This window comes from Haemorhous mexicanus, chromosome 1 (assembly GCF_027477595.1).
Source record: "Haemorhous mexicanus isolate bHaeMex1 chromosome 1, bHaeMex1.pri, whole genome shotgun sequence".
NCBI classification, from domain to species: domain Eukaryota; kingdom Metazoa; phylum Chordata; class Aves; order Passeriformes; family Fringillidae; genus Haemorhous; species Haemorhous mexicanus.
Window position 1 is genome coordinate 119807202 of NC_082341.1, and position 20902 is coordinate 119828103.

A 20902-nucleotide genomic window follows, 5' to 3' on the forward strand; every position below is an offset into this window, starting at 1 on the left:
TCACGGCCGGGGCGGGCGCGGCGCCGCCGCCATTGGCGGCCCGGCCGTGCCACTCAGAGCCGCCGGGGCGTGGGCGGCGGCGGCGCGGGGCCGGGGGGAGCCGCGGGGCCGGGAGCGGGGTAGGCTGCGCCCGTACTTAAGCGCGCTGCCCGAGCCGCTGACGTCTTTCGAATTGGAGACGGGCTGCCCCGCTCCCGCCCGGGCTCCAGCGGACACGGCCGGGGACGGAGGTGAGTGCTGCCGGCGGCGACCCGCGCTGTGCCCGCCCGCCGCTTCTTTTTCCCGGCCGGCGCAGAAAAGTCTCGCTCGACCTTCGCCGCCCGCGGGCCGGGGCAGCCCCGCTCGGGCCCGGCGGCGGCGCGGCCCGGGCACCGCTCCCTGGCGGCAGGTGGTGCCGAGGGGAGGCGGCGGGAGCGGCCGCGGGGAACGACCCGGGGCGGGGGAAGAGGTCGCCGGGCGCCTCCGGCCGCTCCGCCGCCGGCGGAAGGCAGGGACCGGGCGGGGGGCTCCGGCCTCGCCTCCGCACCTGGACGGCCTCCGGCCTTCCCCGGGAAGCTGAGCTGGGCAAGGCGGCAGCTCCGCGGTGCTGAGCGTCAGGCACCCCCGGCTGCCTCCTCCTGCCTCCGACGCCGTAACAGCCCAAAATGCCGTAGGAATTTTAGTAGGGCCTTGGCTCCAGGATTCAAAGTTTAATTGAGCTGGTCTACATTGCAGCATAATTAGCGAATTTGTATCTATATGTGTGCATTTTAAGCAGCCCAAACGCTTTTCAATGGGCGGGAGCCTGTAGCGAAGTGCCCTGATGGTTTATGATCTGAAAAAGCCCTAGGGTTAAAGAGTGTCAGCAACAGCCCTGGTTCTCTGTGGTACAGTTTACAACTGTTAATGTGTTAAAGCATAATTAAGAACTGTGGCATAGACAAGCCTTCGGTTGTGGTTGGGCTCTGACCTGTAATCTGAAAGCAGGAAGGGAAGCCCGTACACGTGCAAAACCTGGGAGGAGGGGGAAAGCTCGCTTCCTGCCCAACTGCTCATTCAGTCACACAGCAGCATTTCGGCGTGACCTGCCTGCCCTTCCAGCTGATAATGTTTCAAGTCTGAAGTACTTCGGAGAGGGGGAGAGAGCAACACGCGCAGGAGCTGTCAGACCTTTTGGGTAGTGCTAAGAATGTTTAAGCATTTGCCTGCTCCGAGCTGTGAATCTTCATTAGAACCTGAACTGCTTATTCGTTAAATAGGTATTTAATGGATTGTGTGCATTGTTCCTTAGATCGGGCACGGTTGCAGACTCTGGTAGTGTAATCAAACTGAAAGTGTCAAGTGCAGTTTGTATAAGGAACACTGACTATGACGGCCCATCCTTTGACTCCCAAGTATTCTCTTGGAGAGTAAGTCTGAAGTCAGAGTGACAATGTACACCTTGAGGCATGTCTGCTTAGGCAGCAATAGCAATGAAATGCAGAGTTATAAAACAGACACATGCAAACAGCTAAAAGTCTTGTATCTGTTGTGGTGAGTTAGGTGAGGCGTTGTGGTATGCTGCTTTTGTTTCCTACTTCTCCCTTCTCTCCTCCTTTCTTTAAGTCTGTGATGATGCTGGTATATGTGCTTGTGTTGCCATTTGAGCTGGAAGTGCCTGATCAAAAATGCACTTCCACCCATCAAAAAGGAGAACATTTGCCTGGCTTATGAAATTAACTTAAGCACTGGATAGTTCTCAAAGGAAAGTGGAAGTATTCCCCCCCCCCCCCCCATGCTGTTAATTAAAAGGCCCATTTGCAGAAGATGATCATATGGAAAGCACAGAGTACTCCAAGCACCAGGAAAGCATACATGCACAGCTTGTAAAACCGAAGGCTTGTTTACTGGGAGTAGTTTACTCTTCCCCAAAGAAGAAACCCCATCTAAAACATGGTTTTCTATGCAATACAAAGAGCAGTAATTGAATTTTTTTTTTAATCTGGTATCAAGCAAAACAGGCTTTTACTGAAGACTTGCACTTATCATTCCCTAATGTGCACAGAAACAGGTCTAAGTTAAGAATTAGCACCGATTTTTTTTTGAGAAAGAAAAAAACAACAAGATTGTGTCCTTCATTAGCAGTACTTTAATTTACTCCCTCTGTCCTGTGTTTCTAATTGCACTGATTCAAGTCATCTGGTCAACATTAATTTACTTTTTGTTAGATTTAGTATTTGTTTGGAACACATTCCTGTATCCCCTTATGTCTGCCGAAGGCAATGTATAGGAAGCTGTAAAGGGAAAGAGTGCTGTTCATCTCGATGATCATCTTAGATCAGTGTAGAGTCTTGGCACTGAATTCTGTCTCTCAAGCTTACAGAGTCAGTGTCAAAGTACAAAATGGTAAAAAATGTGATTCAAGCTGTCATACACTGTGTAAGTGGGTCTGGTCCCACCTTGCGGTGAAACCAGTTTTTTCTATTAAATATTTGCTATAGCAACACAGGAGATAATTGGACAGTTGTTGTACCTGAGAAAGCCCAATGATGATGCAGATGTGATCCAGCTAAGGAGTAGGAACAAATCTGGAAAAGCTTACTTGTACATTCCTCCCACACACTATTAATTGAAGTGTCTACAGTGTCTTGGCTGTGAACAGCTTCTATGGAGCAGTTTCTCCTACACGTGGTTACTTCCTCCATGATACACAAGCTGGAGTGAGAGCTGCTGCAGTGGCTCCATTCTCTGCAGGAATTTATAAGGGAGTGAGCAGTCTTGGTGATGGGCTAAACTTGCCAGTGTTGTCTTGTTGTTACTGCTTTTGAAATAACACTTTGCAAAAGAAGGTTGAGTTTTGTTTAGTTTTTTTTTTAAAGATAACAAAACTGTGTGTTGCTAGAAGGCCTTTATTACATCCTGAAATTCATACTTAACCCTGAGTCGCTGTTAAAAGTAGATACTTAACCTGTTTATTTTCCCTTTCTAGCCAAGGTGCGAGTGTCTGTGTAGAATGTCCAGGCATGCAAAAAAGCTTAGAGATCACGATATAAATCCATGTCTAGCGGTAAGATGCTCAAATTGAGATTTCTGTCTGTACATTTCAATGTTAAATAATGCACTTTCTAGAGGACTGTTTTGTGGATAGAACACTGGCATTATAGCACTTTGCATTAAAAGTTTCTTAAGAGTCTGAAATGGGAAGGGCTGAAAATATTCCATTATAATAAGCATGAAATAACAAGTTAATTCCCTATAAATAGGAGTAATAGAACTGCTGGCAATCTCTTAAATTTTCTGTCCCTAAAACCAGAGCCTGAAATTCTGGTTAGAGAAGCTTGGTTATTTTTTCAAAGTCTTTTGTGAGTTGTACCAAGCATCATTGTAAACAAATATTCTGTGGACTCTGCACTTACTGTCTGAAGAGTACTATTCTCTGTCATTTCCAAATTAAATCACTGCTTGGAAGTACTGATGATCCTTTGTAATAGGTGTTACTTTGCTCTCTTTGATAGTGTTCTTTCATCTGAAGAACTCACTCCTATCTTCATAGATATTCTGGACTTGTTAAAATATTTAAACACTGAGTACAGTAACTTCCCTCAGCTCTGAAGTATATTTTCCCCTATTAAAGGAAACAGATGCCACTACAAAATGTATGAATGACAACAACTATAACAAGGATATGTGTACTGATTATTTTTTGAAGTACAAAAACTGCAGAAAATTCTGGGTAAGCAGAGTAAACTTTCTAAATTTTATTCCCTGCTATGCTTTATGTATGTTATGACATGCTTGTTTCTGAACCCTTCAAACTTGGCTAATGGTGTTTTTATGGTAATTTACCAGCCCAGGTAGTACCAGTATGCTTGCTGTAAGACTTAAGCACATGCACATCAAAGCACTTCACTTGATTGTTCTGGGTTTACTCTCTTAGATTGTGAGTCAGTGTTCTTGCAGTACCTGATGTTTTCTTCTGAACTTGAGTCACGTATTTCTAGTAATAAGTTCTCTTTTAAACTGATGCAGTGAAAAAATTCTGAGGCAAGGTAAAGTTATCTGGTTTCTCACTGACTTGGATCATGTTTACTTTAACCTGATATAAAGCTTATTTGTTGGTGGAGAAATAACATGAGGATCTCTGTGCAGTTAAACTGTTTTCTGCTGTTTCCTGATACCATTGAAGTAAAGAGGTTGTACCTTAGCCTTTAAATACTTGTGCAAATTACAAAAAAAACTATTTACAGACAATTGTGCATTGGTCTGGCATAGAGTAATGGGAATACTGATTGTACTGTGTTCTGAAGCAGCAAGGTAAACTATCAGGTATCTTGAACTAACTACTAGTACGTTTAGTTATCAGCTAATCAGGCTTTTAGAGTACCTGGGTCTTTATATATAAAGCATTTTTCTATTAAAAAATCTTGTTCATTTGGAGCTCAGGGAAATCTGTTCTCATGGTCACTTTTTTCTATTTTCAGCATGGCATTATGATGCAAAGGAAGAGAAATGGTGTGAAACCAGAGATGCCCTCAGCAGAAGAAAGAAAGAAAATCTTGGAATCAATGGGGAAGCCCTACTGACTAGAAATCTGAATTGATTGACTGTTGTCGCTGTACATATGAAGACTTAGCAGCAGCAAGTTACCATTTTATGAACTGGATTTTACAATTGCCATATGTTGGATTAAAATAAGATCTTAAATTTTGAAATGTGTGAGCTTTCTAGGATAGAACTTCCTGGGTTTGTTCCTACTTCCTGCTGTAGGAACCTGGCCTCTTTTTATTGGAAGATCTGGGTCTCTGCAACTTGTGTAGAAACTTTTGGAAGTAGAAACTACCTTGCTGTACCTTGCTGAAATGCTAAATTTAAAATCAATGGGACTTGAAGAAAGCCTGTTTGAAAAGATGGGTTGGTGAGCATTGCAGTGTGGTTCTAAGTTCTAAGACTGGAGCAGGTTGAGAAGCTGGTACATGCAACATGTTTCTTGCACTCAGCTGTTCTGCTCAATAGTATGGATTTACCATGTGTGATTTTATCACTATTTTCACATGTTGAATTCTGTGTCCCCAGTTGAAATAACTGAATTCAGTTAATTACTGAAAATAACTGATTTCAGTGTCATGAACTGAAATCCTAAATCCAACAAGCTTGTCACTGGGTCTGCCACTGCACTTGCAGTGACAGCAGATGCTTGTAGTAGTCAGATCTGCAAGCTCTGCTAGTTAGAAGGTTAGAGAGACGGGTAAAGATAAAACTGAACTCCTCAGGTCTGAGCTGCATAGTAATTTCTGTGGATAGTAAATAGATACTTTGGTGGCGGGCAGGCAGGGGGAGACTTGCAGACATGTAAACAGATCCTCTGAGTGACATGGCAGGTTTAACTATAGTACATCTATCTAAGACTCTGGACAGCTGAAACCTGGGGTTTGGAAATGCTTACTCATACGAGATTACAAAGCTCAGTTTAAACAGGTACTCTAATCTTAAATAAGGTTTATTCTTTAGCTAAATTGAACAACTAATAAATGTAAACATGTTGCTGTCTAGTAGAAACAGTGTTTTTTACCTTTTATCTTCTGGTGTCCTGACTTAAAAGCTTGTATGCTGTGATAAAACAGAAGAACTACTGTCATGAGCTCAGGTTCCATGTGAAATCCTTTAGTTCTTACTGGGATCAACTTGGCAGAACTCTGGCTGACCTCATGAAGGATGGTGTAAAAGTGTTGTCTCTCTATTTAGACTGTTTTGGAAAGACTTCATGGCTTTCTGTTTCTCCTGTCTGGCTTGTCTTGTTTCTTTCCACTGTAGGCCTATTTCTTTGCTTGCTGTGATTTTAGACTGTTTCCTCATTGTTTGATCTGACTAGTAACCCTACAAAATCTGCTTTTGCTCTTCCTTTCTGCTCTCTGTTTACATCTGAGTTTTGAAATTGATTGATCCCACCCTCTCTGTTGGAATGAGTGTGTAACTCTATGCCTTTTGAGTATGCAGTTCTCCAAGCAAAGCTGTACAGCCTTCAAACATGTCACAAGTTCTCTCGTCAGTTCCTGGCAAGGAAAATGTACTTTCTTCCATCAAGACCATAAGATTCTTTATTTCAAATTACTTTCTATTCACCTAAAGTGCAAACTTTGACATTTTCCTCTTTTTGTGGTTGGGTTTTTTGGTTTTTTTGTTATTGTTGTCTTTGGCTGTTTTTTTGGTGGTTATTTTGTTTGTTTGTTTTTGTTTTGGGGATTTTTATTGTTTGGTTTTGTTCCCCTGTATATGGAGCTGAATATACTTTCATTCTAGATTCAATGGCTTGCTCTTTTCTGCCACATCCTTGCTATCTTTTAATACACTTCTACATACCAATCTTTCCTCATTTTTTTGCCCATTTGACTACAGTTCTTTTTTGACTGATTTTAACATTTTGGTCTCTTCTCATTGCATTTTTTTCTAGTACCTTTGTTTCATCTCTAATGGCGTAGTCTTGCAGTGACTTTCTAATAGATCTCCTTTTGAAGGTCGTGTGTTCTCTCTTCTCTTTAATAGTGAGAGAACTTCTTGCTTTCATTAAACTTAGCCATATTACTTCCTCATTAACCATGCCTCTCTTTGATCTTCTTGTTCATCTGCAGATTTTGGGGAGCTGTTGTTCTCTTCCTTAGGGCTGTGTCTCTTCAGACTCTTCTGTGTTTGCTGCCTTTTTGGCTTTTTGCCTCCCTTGGTGTGTCTAAGGGCACCTTCTCTCCTACTTGGCACAGGTTTGTCATTTGCCACCTCTGCTGTATCTTTGGACATGTTCCTTGCTCCTATGGCTTTAACTACTATTCTAGTGCTTGCTGTTTTTCTGTTGCTGTGCTCTTAAATTCTGGGCTTATCTTAAAATTAACAGTACATTTTACGCGCAAGAAAAACATCTTGTTCTTGAAATGGGTATGCCCATTCTTCTTTGCGTAAGCCCAAGTTCCTTAAGGTTATCTCATTTATCCTTTCAGGTCTTCTTTGCATATAGAAATGTTCTTTCTCTTAGGTTAACTGTTGCACTTATAAGTTGTTGTGTTTTTGGTTTTTTTCCCTGACAGTATTTGCTCGGGAAGTTTCCACTAATGTTATTTTCTTTTAAAGGATGACTGGCCTATCTTTTGGCATTGATAGGCATTGCTGCTTTGTAAAGTGTTTGTAAAGAACTAGTACTGGTCTTCAAAAAATCAGAGAAGGAGATGTGTTACTGCTTTCAGGTGTCAGTGCCAGAATGTGGGATTACAGGATGGGCTAAGGCACATGTAATGCAGGAATAGTAGTCTAACATTAGACTTCTGATCATCAGTGGATGTACATGGCAAGCTCCCTGTGGATGTTACGACAAAAATGAGTTTAGTGTAGAACTGAGGGCAATGTAAGTAGTGACCTTGTTGATTTAATTCAGGTAATCAGTCATCTGTTGTACGGAATGTAATTTATTTCCATTGCGTATTCCTTACTGTTAAATAACACAAGTTTATGAAAAATCTTGGGGGAGCAAGAAGTTTTCTTCCTCATGTCATGATGTCCCTCAGGAGTGATCTTTTACTTGAGTATGAGTTTTTATTATTTTTATCCCTCACTTGAGGTTGCTGTTCTTGCTTTCACTGCTGAAGCTTGAGTGGTAAAGTGTGATAGCTTAAACATAGGCTCTTACGAGTTGAGATTATTCCATTAATTTTTGTAGTGTGATTAACTACCTTTGGTTGTAAGCCAAAGATAATGGTCTTTTCCTCATACCTGAGAGCTTACATTCCACACTTCATGAAACAGAGGTAAGCTGCAGCCTGCCACTCTTAATGGACAAAAAAAAACCCAAGTCTGGGCTAGATTATTAATTTCCTTAAAGCACACTCTTGTATGTTAACCCAGAAAATGTAACACAGTGGATCATTACAATTCATTAAGAAACAGGGAAGGGCCTGTGGCTTCGGTTTTGGTGTTTTGTTTTGTTTTTAATACGTGTAATTACTCATTTTGCTTATGATACAAGGACCAAATCTGGATAGTGGCATTAATGTTTGATAATTTTTTTGTTTGACAGCTGGATGGTGCTGTTGTACAACAGAATGAAAACAGAAGCACTCCACCCACTACTAGCTCTTTCAAGCTTTTTTGGTCTCTTCTCACAGAGGTAGCAGAACTCACCCAATAGAAAGGAAAGATTGGTCCTGTCTCTACACTATAAACAGAAAAGGAGGACAGGAGTCTAAATCATTGCTGGAAAATAGGAAATTTCTGTGCAGCCTGAGAAGCCTTGGAATATAGTCCTTGATAGATTTTTTTCATTGTGGTTGTTTGATCACAACTAGGCACCGAACAGCAGCTGTAGGCTTTCTCCCAGGTCTAGGTGAATATCCTGATTCCCATCTGTACATGTTTGCCTTCTCATTTTTTCTGTTACCCTACAGTGCAAGGCCTTGTCTTGCTCAGTGTTCTGCTACCACAATTGGGATGAGTCTGTGTTCTTGAAGATATTCAAAGGAAGTTCACAGAATTGCAGAGTATGCTGATTTGGAAAGGACTCACAAGGATCATTGAATCCAAGTTGTCTAGCTCTAGAGTCCTGAAAATTTCTTTGGATTTAGCTGAAGCTTTTGAAAGGCAGGGAGTTGAATCTGCTGCTGCTCCAAGTCTCTTTCATGGTCTTGTAATGAAACTTTTGCACTCAAGTGATGAAGAACATGTGCATAGATGAGCTTTTGTAAAACTTTTGCAGAACAGATAAGATTAATTTGGAGTACACAATGTTATGCTGCTCTAATGCATTTGGAGACAGCCCTTAACTCATGTTAAAAGTACCTACATCTTTAAAGTCAGTCTTCCAAAATAGCCATGAGAGAAGTAATTATTGTGTGGAAAAACACCATTGCAGGCTTTTGTTTTCTTGGAAGAATCTCAGGCAACTGGAAGAAATAGTTCTGTAAGTATTAAAGTAGTAAAAAGTAAAACAAGCTGGCTATTTCAGAATATTTTAACTTTTATTGCAACCTCCTTGATATGAAGGAGAAAATGGAAGTACTGCATTTATATTAACTAAATGCAGTGGAGCATTTAAACTTAATTGCTTTATGACATATATCATACCGTATGTAGTAACTCAAACCATCAGATTGTGAAAAAGTAATTTTTCTCTACCCTTTAGGTTTCTACCCTGATGCCTCCTATCTCAAAATCCTTTTTTTGGAAGAATGGTTCTGAATATCCTCAATCATTACTTTCTCTTAGAAGTCCCACTACCCTTGAGCTATGTCTTTATTTATTTTACTTCAATAAACTGCTATGCACTGCAAACACTTCCTGATATCAAGTGACTGGCAGAACACAACAGAATTCTGCATAGAACAAAATTGAGCTTATGTCAAAATGGAAAACAATTGTAACAAGGTGATGTGTAGTGACAGAGAAGATTATGCTCAAGATAGTATATTCAGTCCATACCTCATTTCTAAAAGCAATTCACAGCTCTTAAGACAAATTTACTAATAGAAATAGTGTAGGGACAATAGGGGCCATCAGCTCATGCCTGACTTTGAAGAATCTAAAAATTTTTAATTGATGATAAAAGATTGCAATTGTTTTGGCAAAAAAAGATTTTGCAGTGTTTTTGTGGAAATAGCCTACTGGTAATATTTTGTTACTGTGTCACACGTGGATCTCGAATTTTTGTTTCCCTGAAATATGTTCCCTGAGCAGTTCTTGTCTGCAGTTCGCCTGCAGCTGTTGAAATTGTCAGCAAATGTGGTTGCATATTACAATTAGGGTGGCATTTTCTCCTATTTTTATTAAACAGCAGAATTGAATGAAGTTGCTGCATTGGAATATGTCAGTCATATAGTGCTTGCTTCAATCTACAAGTTACAAAAGGATGGAATTAAGCTAACAAGATAAATCCTTAGGTAGGAGGTACACTGTGAATTTACCATATCCTGCAATATCAGTTTTGAGTACTTTCTGGCTGTATTTTTCCTAATGCTGAATGACTTTGAATGGATGTTACTGATAATCCAAGAAATGCTGTGGTTTGGTATTTATCTACGTGACAGGTAAACTAAAGTGGTTCTTAAGTTAAAGGTGACAGTTCAAGATGTTGGAAAAACCCCTTTGACTTTCAGATTGAAAATTAACAGGTCTTGAGGGTTCTGTACCTTTGACTGTTGGGGTTAGACATCAAAAGCCTATGGATGACAGCAACTTTGATCCAAAAAGTCTCTGATGCTTCATGTTCTACCTTGCACTTTGGTGCTGACAGTGCTGATGGACTGCTTGTTCCTACCTCAGCACTGCTGGGATTTATAGAAAAAATATTTCATCAGCCTTAGGATTGACTGTGAAGTCTGCTAGGGTGTAGGTGAACAGAAGGAAATTTATTTTTCTGCAAGACACTGTTTGAATGGCCATCTTTACAGTCATTCCCTTCAGCAACTGCTGTTCCATGTCCTTTCTTCCTCCCTGCAGCAGGTGCCTCTGTGTGATCCCAGCATCAGTGCTAACACAGACCTCTACCCTGGGCTGTGTATCCAGCTGCCCAATAGCAGAGGGAAAAGGGGATAAGCATTCTTCTTCAGCCCAGCTGGACCTCTGAGCACCTGTCTTCTATCCCTTGGCTGGAAGGGACAATGTAGGGTGTCTGAGTAAGCAGCAAAATACAGGAAGCAAATGCTTGAAGTCACAGCTGCTCTCACAAGTCAGAAGAGGCTTTCTGTGCTTGAAAAAAGGCTTAGCTATTCAAAGCTGTGAGCACTCAGGGGCCTGTGATTCTTAAACTCAGAGCTGTAACATTGGGTCCAACTGTACCCTGGCATTAGCCAGTCCACCATCAAACCCTGTTCCTGAGCACCACATCTACACATCCTTCCAATAGCTCCAGGAATGGTGACTCCACCACTCCTCTGGGCAGCCTCTTCCAATGGTTCACAACCCTTCTGGTGAAGAAAATTTTCCAAATCTCCAATCCAAAGCTCCCCTGGCAAAACATGAGGCCTTTTGCTCTTGTTTGTTACTTGGGAGAAAAGCCTGACTCTCACCCCATTACAAGCTGCTTTCAGGTTGTTGCAGAGAGCAATGAGGTTCCCCCACTGAGCCTCCTTTTCTCCTGGCTCAACAACCCCAGTTCCATTAGCTGCTTCTCATAAAACTTGTGCTCTAGACCCTTCTTGAAGAATGCCTAGCCTTCCTGGACTTTGTTTGTCCTTCAGGACTACTTCCAAAGCAGTGGTGTCAACCAGGCTCCTAAACAGCCCAAAATCTGTCCAGTGGATGTCCAATGTGGCAGTTCTGCTGGACACATCTCCCTCCTACCCCTCTGCCTGCTCCCTTCTCTGAGAATCAAAAACTCATTTCACGATTGCATGCTCAGATGGTTTCCAACAGTTCTTTTCTGTTCACAAACAACTAGGCTGTCTTCCCTAGTTGGCTCCTTCATCAGCTGTGTTAGGAAGTTTCTTCCACACTCCAGGAATGTCCTGGGCTGTTTTCTCTCTGCTGTGCTTTATGAGGTGGCAAGCACCCAGAAGTAGATTGAACCTAGAAGGAACCATGGTCTCCTAGCACCTTCAGCCAGGCAGTCTAAGTAGTCTTTGCAGTGTGCTCATCTGTTTTGTTGTGGATGTGCTCACACTGCAATTGGGTGCTGCAAGCATATGTGTTTGAGGAGCAGAAAACTTTACTTACATCTGCATCAAAAGCAGCTTTCAGGTTTCTGTGTTTTAAATTTTAATGTTCAAAACCCTGAGAATCAATTACAATAATAAATAACACTTCAGTTCTTTTAGTGTCGCTGTGAGACAAGAAGAGTTCACTAAATGCTTTGGTTTTCTGTGGTGTAGGAAAATTTCCAGCCAGGAGTTGGTAGAAAGCATCAGTATCTCTTTCTCCTCCAGTTTGGCAGCTGCAGGAAATCAGCCTGCCAGAAAAGCTGCTACAAAGCTGGATGTTAGCAAACAGGCAGCTGCTCCTTGAGTCAGGGAAATCTCTTTCTCTGACCCAAATGGGTACAGATCAGCCCAGTTTTGTACAGGTCTGGAACTGCAGGCTGGTCATTTTTGATTGTGCTGGTGAGGTCATTTGTTGCTGATTATTGCTACCAATTAGCCTCCGTAAAGCCAGAAGCTAACACTGTTTTTAAAATCAGAGCAATTTGCTAACTTAAAATATTGATTAATTTGGTTTTGTTCACATTCTTTTTTAGGTCTATAATTGCTGTTTACTTGTAGAAAAAGATTCTTTGGGCAAGCTTTTCATCATGATTTATTTCCAGTTCAGCTTTCACATTGCTAGACTCTGCACCAACCCAAGAGAAAATACATTGGCTCTTCAGTAAGGGATTAATGCCATTGATGAGATGTGCCTGACACAGGAGGTTCACACATGTTCTTGCACAAGCCTTTAGAAGGACATTCAACATGTGGCATTGCAGGAACATACTCAGCAAATCCATAGGTAAGGAAATTGACTTAATAAACCTCTTTTCATCAAACTAGATGGAACCAAATCAGGTACTTTGCTGAGAAATTTTTATTAGTGCAGTTTAACTTGCTGCTTACCAAGCTCTCTGGTTCAGGCAGTGTTTGTGAGGGGAAGGCTTGGGGGTGTTGGGAGCTTTCCTGCTGGAAGAGGGCAGCTCTGCTGGGAGCACAGCGGTGCTTGCTGCAGAGATGCTCCTCCTCTGGGTCCTTAAGGAAGGGACACAACACATTGCTACACAACCCATCCCAAAAAAATCACTTGACATGAAAACCAAAGAAAGCTGAGCTGTTTGGTAGCCTGTTTGCTGCTTTTGTTTCATCAGTGATAAACACCAGAGAGAGGGTAAAGTAGGAAATTGTCAGAATACCAGAAGGCATCCTAGGACTCTGCTTCCAGTCTCATAATTATTTCTGGGGTTTCTAACAAGGGGTACCCTTCACTGTGCTACCTTCACATGCATAAACCCTTTCATGGGTAGTGAATGTATTGGCATGTGCAGAGTTCTTTCAAAAGTACATATTCAATACAGATTTCAACATCTGGACAACAAGTTATCTCTCTGTATCCCCAAGCAGCACAGAAGTTGGCCATGTTTTATAATTAAGTGTGATTTCTCCAAAGAGAGATGATTGCAGGAAAAAGAAATTTTCCTCTATCACAAGTTGCCTCCCTGTATCTTTTTCTCTGCTGAAAGATATGTGTGGTATTTGGGATATGCTTTTCTTCACAGTGGATCTTGGATTAAGGATCATGTGCTTTGGATTTTGCCTAACAGGTGGCCTGTCAGGTAGCTCACAGATAGTGGTGACTCCCACAGTATTTTTCCAAATGACCTCAAAATGACTTCTTCAAAGAAACAAAATGAAGGTCATAGCCTTTCCCACCTCAACCCCCTATTCCAATAGCTGAAGTAGTGACATCTAATATTGGTTTGCCAAATTATTTCACTTAATGTCACAAGAGACCCTACCTAACAAAACAGTAGCCAGCACATGCTGGATAATGTAATAAGTGTAGAAGTAATAAAGTGGTATCATGGGTGGTGAAACACAGGGCTTTTGGATGCCTTACTCTGAGAAAAGCCATGATAAGGACCTGCCTTCATAATAAGGTATGAAACTGTCATTCTGACAGTCTAGTAAGCTCTGTTTGACACTGAGAGAATGATACCTACCCAGGAACAGCAGGACATAGTAAAGAGTTCCTGTACCACAAATAAGGGTAATATAAACAAAGTTTTCCTCCTATACATTTCTTAAACTGTTTATGGTATTTATGCAGATCATATTACTAGTACCTTTTTTCTTCAGGTACTAAAAATCCCTAATTCTTGAAAGAAAAAATAAAGGTGTTTGTCAGTAGCTTGGTGCTTCTTATGCATCTGCCTTGAATTTTCCCCTGCTGTGGAGGACAGCTAAGATTTAAATAACTACAAGCAGAAAAAGAACTTCTGAATTCCTCATAAAGACCATATTCTGCCAGCTGGGCTGAAAAAAAAAACCCAAAACAAAAGATATGGAAGTAGTGGCAGCTAATGGCATTTCCAAATACGCTGTCTCTAACCCTATTATCAAGATGGGTAGTTTGTACCTATCCCAATAGTTTAATCCCACTCCTCATGTTTTTACACCTTCATGCAAGCTCCTCAACACATGGTAACTTCAAGTCCCTCCTCCCATGTGGAGAAGTTGTTGCAAAAAAAGAAGGTATGGGAATATTTTGCCTCTACTCATGTTCGCTTAGAGAAACAGCTTTTCTTGGGAAGCTGGAGCCTAGTTCTAGTCCAGTTTTCTTGTCCTGAGGTAAACTCAAAGTTTGCCTTTGAGAAGGCAAGTGTGTTCACTTTATTCACCTCTACCCTTGATGGCAGAAATTGCTTTCAACCCAGGCTGCATGGTCAGAGTAGGAGTGTAGTAAATGCTCCTGTTCTTTGGAAACTACAGATCAAAGTGATTATTGGGATTTATTTTGACTGTAGCCAAGTGTTCTGAAGCATTACACAGTCTGTGAAATTGTTTGTTCTGTGCTGTTAATGAATAATCCACTGTGTACCTTTATGTTGCGAAGTTTGGTGTTTTAATTATTCATTGCAGAACATGGAAAGCAACTAATTATTACTAGTTTTTTTTGGCTTTGTTTTTTGTTTTTTTTTAAGTGGTGCCCATGATTAGTAGACAAAACATTGTAAGGAGAGATAAATTGAAGGTCTGAGCTGTCTAACAGCTCACCAATGTCAAATGAGGAGACCCTGCTCCCTTTACCCTGTCCCATTGCCTAGGAAAAAGCTCATCTCCAACCTTCCACCAGTTTTTACACTTGCTGGGTCCTTCACTGGACTGCTCACATTTGCTAACAAAGCAACTTAAAGGGAAGAGCTTCTTTGTGGGCAGTGACTTGTCTCCTATAATTTCACACTTAAAGTGATCGTGCAAGCCCTGGGACAGGTGAGGCTCAGGCACAAAGCAGCATCTGCTTACAAATAACCATTTGTGATTGCTGCTCTTCTGTTCAGCTGTGGACATTTAAGCCAAGTGACCTCCCATGTAAGCCTGGGCTACCACCAACCAAAGTGATGAGTCAAGACTGCAACAGCTCACATCCTCTGTGGCTCACCAGAGAGACCTCTAACACCAAAAGACTCTAGTTGCATGTCAGTGACTTCAATTCCAATTTTCCCATCTAATTGTTTAACAACAAAAGTCTGCAAAAAAAAAAAAAAAAAGAAGTCTGACTAACTAATCATGAGTATTGCTTCCTGTTTTCTGAAGCTAAACCCAGAACAACGGTTTGTGTAATGATGATGAACTGTTAAATAAAATTAAGTCTCCTTCCCTATGGACTTCTTAATAAAAATTGTAAACAATGTTTGGCAAACAAAGCTGCAGGCCTATGGGCTGTCATTCCCAGATGACATGAATTAGTGGAGAAAGGTTTGTTGTGCTTCCCTTCCTCAGCCACCCACCCCTCCCTGGGTTTTCATGTGCTAGCTTTGGACAGGGATGACTCAGCTGCTGGTGAATCACCTGCTGAAGTGCTGAAAGTGCTGGCTTGGCTGCAGTTCCTCAAGCAACAGTGAACTGTCAAGGCAGACTGGCAAGAGAATAATCCTCTGCAGCTGGGAGAATTTTTGTGCTTGCACATCTTGATTTGCTGCTATTAGAGGTTGCACAGATACTACTGTGATTTCAAAAATGCCTATTGAAATCTTGCTTGCTAAAAAACTTCTTTGTGCAACTGTTTATTCGTGATATGGATTTTCATAGGCATTGCTCAAAAGCTGTCTTCATGAGACACTGGCTGGTGAATGGCTCGTGTAAATGTAACTGGAGAAATGCTCCTAAGGGATGTTTCACTGTTTTCCTATTGGTGACCTGAAAAGTAAGGGAATGTTCCAACCAGGGAGATTGTTCCAGAAAAATATATGAGGTCTAGTAAATCCTTCTGAAATTTTGCTATTTCAAATTACTGTTTTCTGGATTGGTTGTGGTGGAGAAAGACAGAAGGAAAACTAAAAACCACATGGAAAGCTGCCAGGCTCTACATCCCTACATGTCCAACCAGCTGCTCAGGAGAAAAACATGGAAAACTTATTGTCACTATGTGGGAAGTCTAAATGTCTTTTACAAACAGCGACTGAGAGATATAAACCAAAGTTAGTTTATTACAATAATTTTTAACTTATGTGATCAATGTGTCTTTTTGACTATTTTATTCAGTGTTGCTATCCTTCACCTTAACAGTCAAAGAATCACAGAATCTTTTAGCTTGGAAAAGACCTCTGAGGTCATTGAGTCCAACCTATGACCAAACACCACCATGTCAACTCGACCATGGTACTGTGATATTCAGTCTTTCTTTAAACACTGCCAGGGATGGTGACTTATCCCTCCCTGGGCATTCAGTGCTTAATGACCCTTTCTATGAAAAAGTTCCTCCTGATGTTCAGCCTGAACCTCCCCTGGCACAGCTTAAGGCTGTGTGCTCTCATCCTGACATTTGTTACCTGGGAGAAGAGGCCAGCTCTCCACCTTGCTCCCTTCAGGTAATTGCAGAGAATGATAAGGCCCCAACAGAGCCTCCTTTGCTCCAGTCTAAACAGCTCCAGCTCCCTCAGCCTCTCCTCACCAGACTTGTGCTCCAGACCCTTCACCAGCCCAAAATGTCCCTCCTGATCTGAGGGGCTGAGAACTGAAGAGGACTCAAAGCATGGCCTCACCAGTGCTGAGTACAGGGGGACAATCACTGCCCTCCTCCTGCTGTCCACAGTATCACTGACACAGGCCAGGATGCCACTGGACTTCTTGGCCACTTTAGCACACGCTGGCTCATGTTCAGATGCTGTTGCCCAGCACCTCCAGGTTGTTATCCATCAGGCTGCTTTCTGGCCACTCTGCCCCAGCCTGTACAGGCAGTAGTAGCATAGAGTGTATTGTAGTAGTGCATATGCCAGCAGCCTGTTCTCAGCAACAGTAGCCCCTGCCCCTGCTGATGAGCAGACATTGTGAGGAGAACATCCCCAAGCCTCTCTTGTGGCCCTAAAGAAGAATCAGCATGTGGAGAACAGCAGTGCCATGGCTCCTTGTCACGCTGGTTATCCTGGTCACTCTTTCCCAACAGGTATTTCGTATCATTATCTTTGTCAGCATCTTCTGAGCCAAAACCCTCTTTCAAACCAACGACTGCACAATGATGGTTAAATTCCCTGTCATGTAGGATGGGGAAAACAGAGCCAAAAAGGGTTATTTGAAGTTACATATCTGTGTAACTTCTCATTGTGGCAAAGCCAGAGGGTTCATCACCTGCAGGACCAAGGTAAACAAACAAGACAATCTCTATAAATTCTTATTTTTGGAACAAGTCTGATGTTATTAATATTTTTGTGGGGGAAGATCCAAGGATGTGGCAGAATCCCAATATAAACCAGATTTGCTCATATAATCTCTCAATCAGCCTTCAAACTAGTCTTATGACAAGCATATTGTTTGAAAAACAGATGAGGGATTTACTCACAGGCATTCCTTCACAAATTTTCCCATGAGGATTCCACATTAGTAATATTAAAAAATAGTCTATTGTCTGGAATAGCAGACATTGGACTTGGTGCTATTTGAGGTTGTTACACAGAGAACTAGTGATCCAAAACATCACCTCCTACAGAATGCAAATATCCATATATATGCAGAAAAGCAAATGCAAGGGTGCACACGCCTCTCCAAGTGCTGCCTACTCTAATCCCATTCCAGCCTCAGTGGAAAGCCACTGCTAAGTTGTGTGTGCTTAGTTGCATCACAGCATACATAAATCTTAAATACAAACAATTATTATCAGCATTGTACTGACTGTGATTTGCCTTTGTTTTGTCTTTCTACCTCAATTTCTTTTCAAACCATCAGCCACTTTAATGTTGGAAGTCTCCATACCATTGAAGCTATTTACAATTATGTTAACTGTAATCTAAAGTTAAGCATAACATATGTGTGTGCAAGTTTATAGGTATTTATCTTCTAAGACAATTACTTTTGTTAAGAGACAATTACTTTAAGAGGCTATAGTCCAGTTACAATCAATCAATTTTGCTAATCTCTAAAAATATCCAAGGTAACAGTAGTCAATTTATAGCAGTCCTTTCTCCATGCAGGCAAAATACAAAGGTTCTTAAAATTTTCCATCCAAGTCTCATTACAGTCCAGCTAGGGAGTGGCAATAGGATGAAAGCCAAGGAATTTCCAGAAATCTTGAAGTGCTACTAAGTCACTACTGACGCAGTGCCCTGACTATTTGCTTGATGAAAGATGCAGGGCCATTCTGCCCTTAATTAGCAGATATTATCAATGCATCCCCAAAAAAGTAAAAAATTCTTGCCTGCTTACAGTGGAGAAAGAAAAAGGATACCTACTTCCCCAGTTAGGAAAAAACACAAGCTTTTAGCACTCTTTGACTCCAGTCTCTGGAAAATACTATTTTAGTTAACACATTTTCTAAGTCCCTTCCTCAATTCAAGTCATTCTTTATTCAGATTATATCTGGATTACAGTTTAAAAGATTAATGCATCTATTGATGTGAAAATATCCTAAAAAATATTATTAGGTGTATAAAATCAGGAGACAAGTCCTGTGGCAGAATGTCTCTCTAAACAGGTTTAATAGAATATACAGGGGTGAAGCCCTAATGAATCCCAAACTTCATTAGCCACCACAGAACCTCTAATGATTTACATGCAGGAAGGTAAGGATGAACATTGTAGATTTCCTTGGGGTGATTTCCTGGATTTCAGAGTGGAAAGCTCACATGCTTCAACATAGTTATGAGAATTTGCATTTGGTTGCAAAGGCATAATTTATTGCACTATTCTGTCTCCTTCAAAACCCTCAGAAAAAGAATTGGTGTGAACACTGAACTTATCCCTTTGCTTGTTCTCTTGATCTCCTCGGACTTCTATGGCTACTTTCTGGATTTTAAGACAACACTATTAAAAAAAAACCAAAACCAAACCACCAAAAAACAAAACAAATCAATCTAAAACTCAGCTGGAGAACACGGGTAGATATTCCTGTGTTCTTTCTGCTGTAATACGACAAAACAAAAAAGCATATATATAGAAGAGAGTAATACAGGACAGGCCTTCACACTGGAAATAATGCAAAAGCTCTTCCTGAAGATGTGAAAAATGCATTGTTTATATGCCATGTTCTGAAAAATAATGTTAAAATGGCTAGGCTTGTAGCTGGCTGAATAAAAACTAATGCTGTGAACATGCCACTGTCTCCTTATTCTAGGTTCCTAGAAGTCAGGGGTGCTACCCCATAAAGTGCTTGTGATAAGAGATTATTTAATCTGACAGACAAGTCACTATCTGGCTTCAGATGTAAATCTCAAACCTGCTACTGTATACTATATTGCAAAAACTATTTGAAAATACTTTTAAAAGGGGATAGGCCTGGAAACCTTTCTGTCTGCCTCTTTATACCTCTGTGCATACAGAATCAAAACAAAATCTAAACATTATACTTCATATATGTATAATTGAAGTGTGAAAAATATATATATGTATGTATGTTTATATATATATCCTATATTCCACTCTTCCAAAGTGTTTATCCTTTTTACAAAATATCTTGTTTGTGAGACACAATGCAAACCTGCCCCTATTTTAGGTCCGGAAATTCTCTAGAACAGTAGAAACTGATCCAGCCTTCAAGAACTCCATGGACCAAAAGGAAGTCTTCTGATACATCCCACAAGGAAACCATATACCAACTAATTACTCATCAACAATATCACCAATATCACCCTTCCCTCTTTTCTTTCATTTTCCACATATTTAGTGGATTCCCATTTGAACTGGTGAATTAAAGTCCCTAACTTTTTTTATCCCTCCTCCAGTCTTCTTTCCTAAGGGGGTTTTCTACTTTGGATACTATAGTTCTTTTCCAGCAAATGTAGCTGCCTCATTCCAAATCTAGGAAAAAGCAGATGTCAGGACATTATTTCTTGAATGCGAAGCGATTGTTTAAGTGCTCTCTCCCCTTTGAATGGGAGCTGAAAACCTGACCCATTTAGACAGGCAGAGTTACAATCACAGACAAATTAAAAGCAAAGATACTTTGTTTTTTCAATTATCTGAATGCTAAGGACCAATCCATAATCCCTAAAATGTTATAATAAATGTCATTGCAGATAAAATTATTTCGATCTAAAGGCATGGAAGAGGCCAGTCAGACATTTCATTGTCAACGTGGAAAAAATAAAGGTTGAATAAACTAGTTTCATAGCTGTCTTCCAAGCCCTTGGCTCAGGAGCAAGGCTGGAAACAGATTTCTGCCTCTTGCTGCCAGCGGAGATAATTGCTACAGCAGGCTCTAACTGCTTCAAGTACTTTTATTTTCTTTTTGGTGGATTTATTTTGGTATTCCATTCTTTAAGAAATTTTAACACAGAAATTTCAACTAGGCACATTGTCAGTTACTCCCATCCTCTGTTAGACACTGACTAAATACCAGAGGGTAGGAATTACATACTTCTGAAGGAAACACTGCAAACAAGCACCTCACCTGGCTATTCTCATGATATTTGCTCCTTCTGGATGCACCACCCTTGACAGATGTGATTACTTGGAATTGACAGCTTTCTCTTAATTGGTCAGAAGCTCCCCACAACACAGGTAGGACATTCTGCAATAACTGTAGCATGATTCAAATCAGTTTTGTAACTGTATTAGCTGTGCATGGTGCACTGTGTGTGTGTTCTTCAGGGTTAATCATTATTATGACAGAAATACACAGACAATAAATAATGCTAAGTGTGTTTTCTACAATTAATATAGAGAAGACCTTGATGTTACCTTCCAACAAGAATTCCCATTTCAGGGGAACAATCATTAAAGACCATGTGCTCAACAGATTCCTCAGCTATCATATAGGACCTTGCATTAATCTCTGAGCAAGCTGCCTTTACAGCAACAGT

The 20902-nt window shown here is 41.0% G+C and overlaps 1 protein-coding gene across 1 annotated transcript; it reads left to right on the plus strand.

Moving 5' to 3' along the window:
• Positions 1–64: 64 nt before the first annotated feature.
• CHCHD7 (coiled-coil-helix-coiled-coil-helix domain containing 7) lies at positions 65–5514 on the plus strand. The gene is made up of 4 exons (XM_059860909.1): positions 65–230; positions 2948–3025; positions 3593–3691; positions 4440–5514. The coding sequence occupies exons 2-4, from the start codon at positions 2972–2974 to the stop codon at positions 4539–4541; spliced, it is 255 nt and encodes an 84-aa protein (XP_059716892.1). The 5' UTR covers positions 65–230; positions 2948–2971; the 3' UTR covers positions 4542–5514.
• Positions 5515–20902: the final 15388 nt, after the last annotated feature.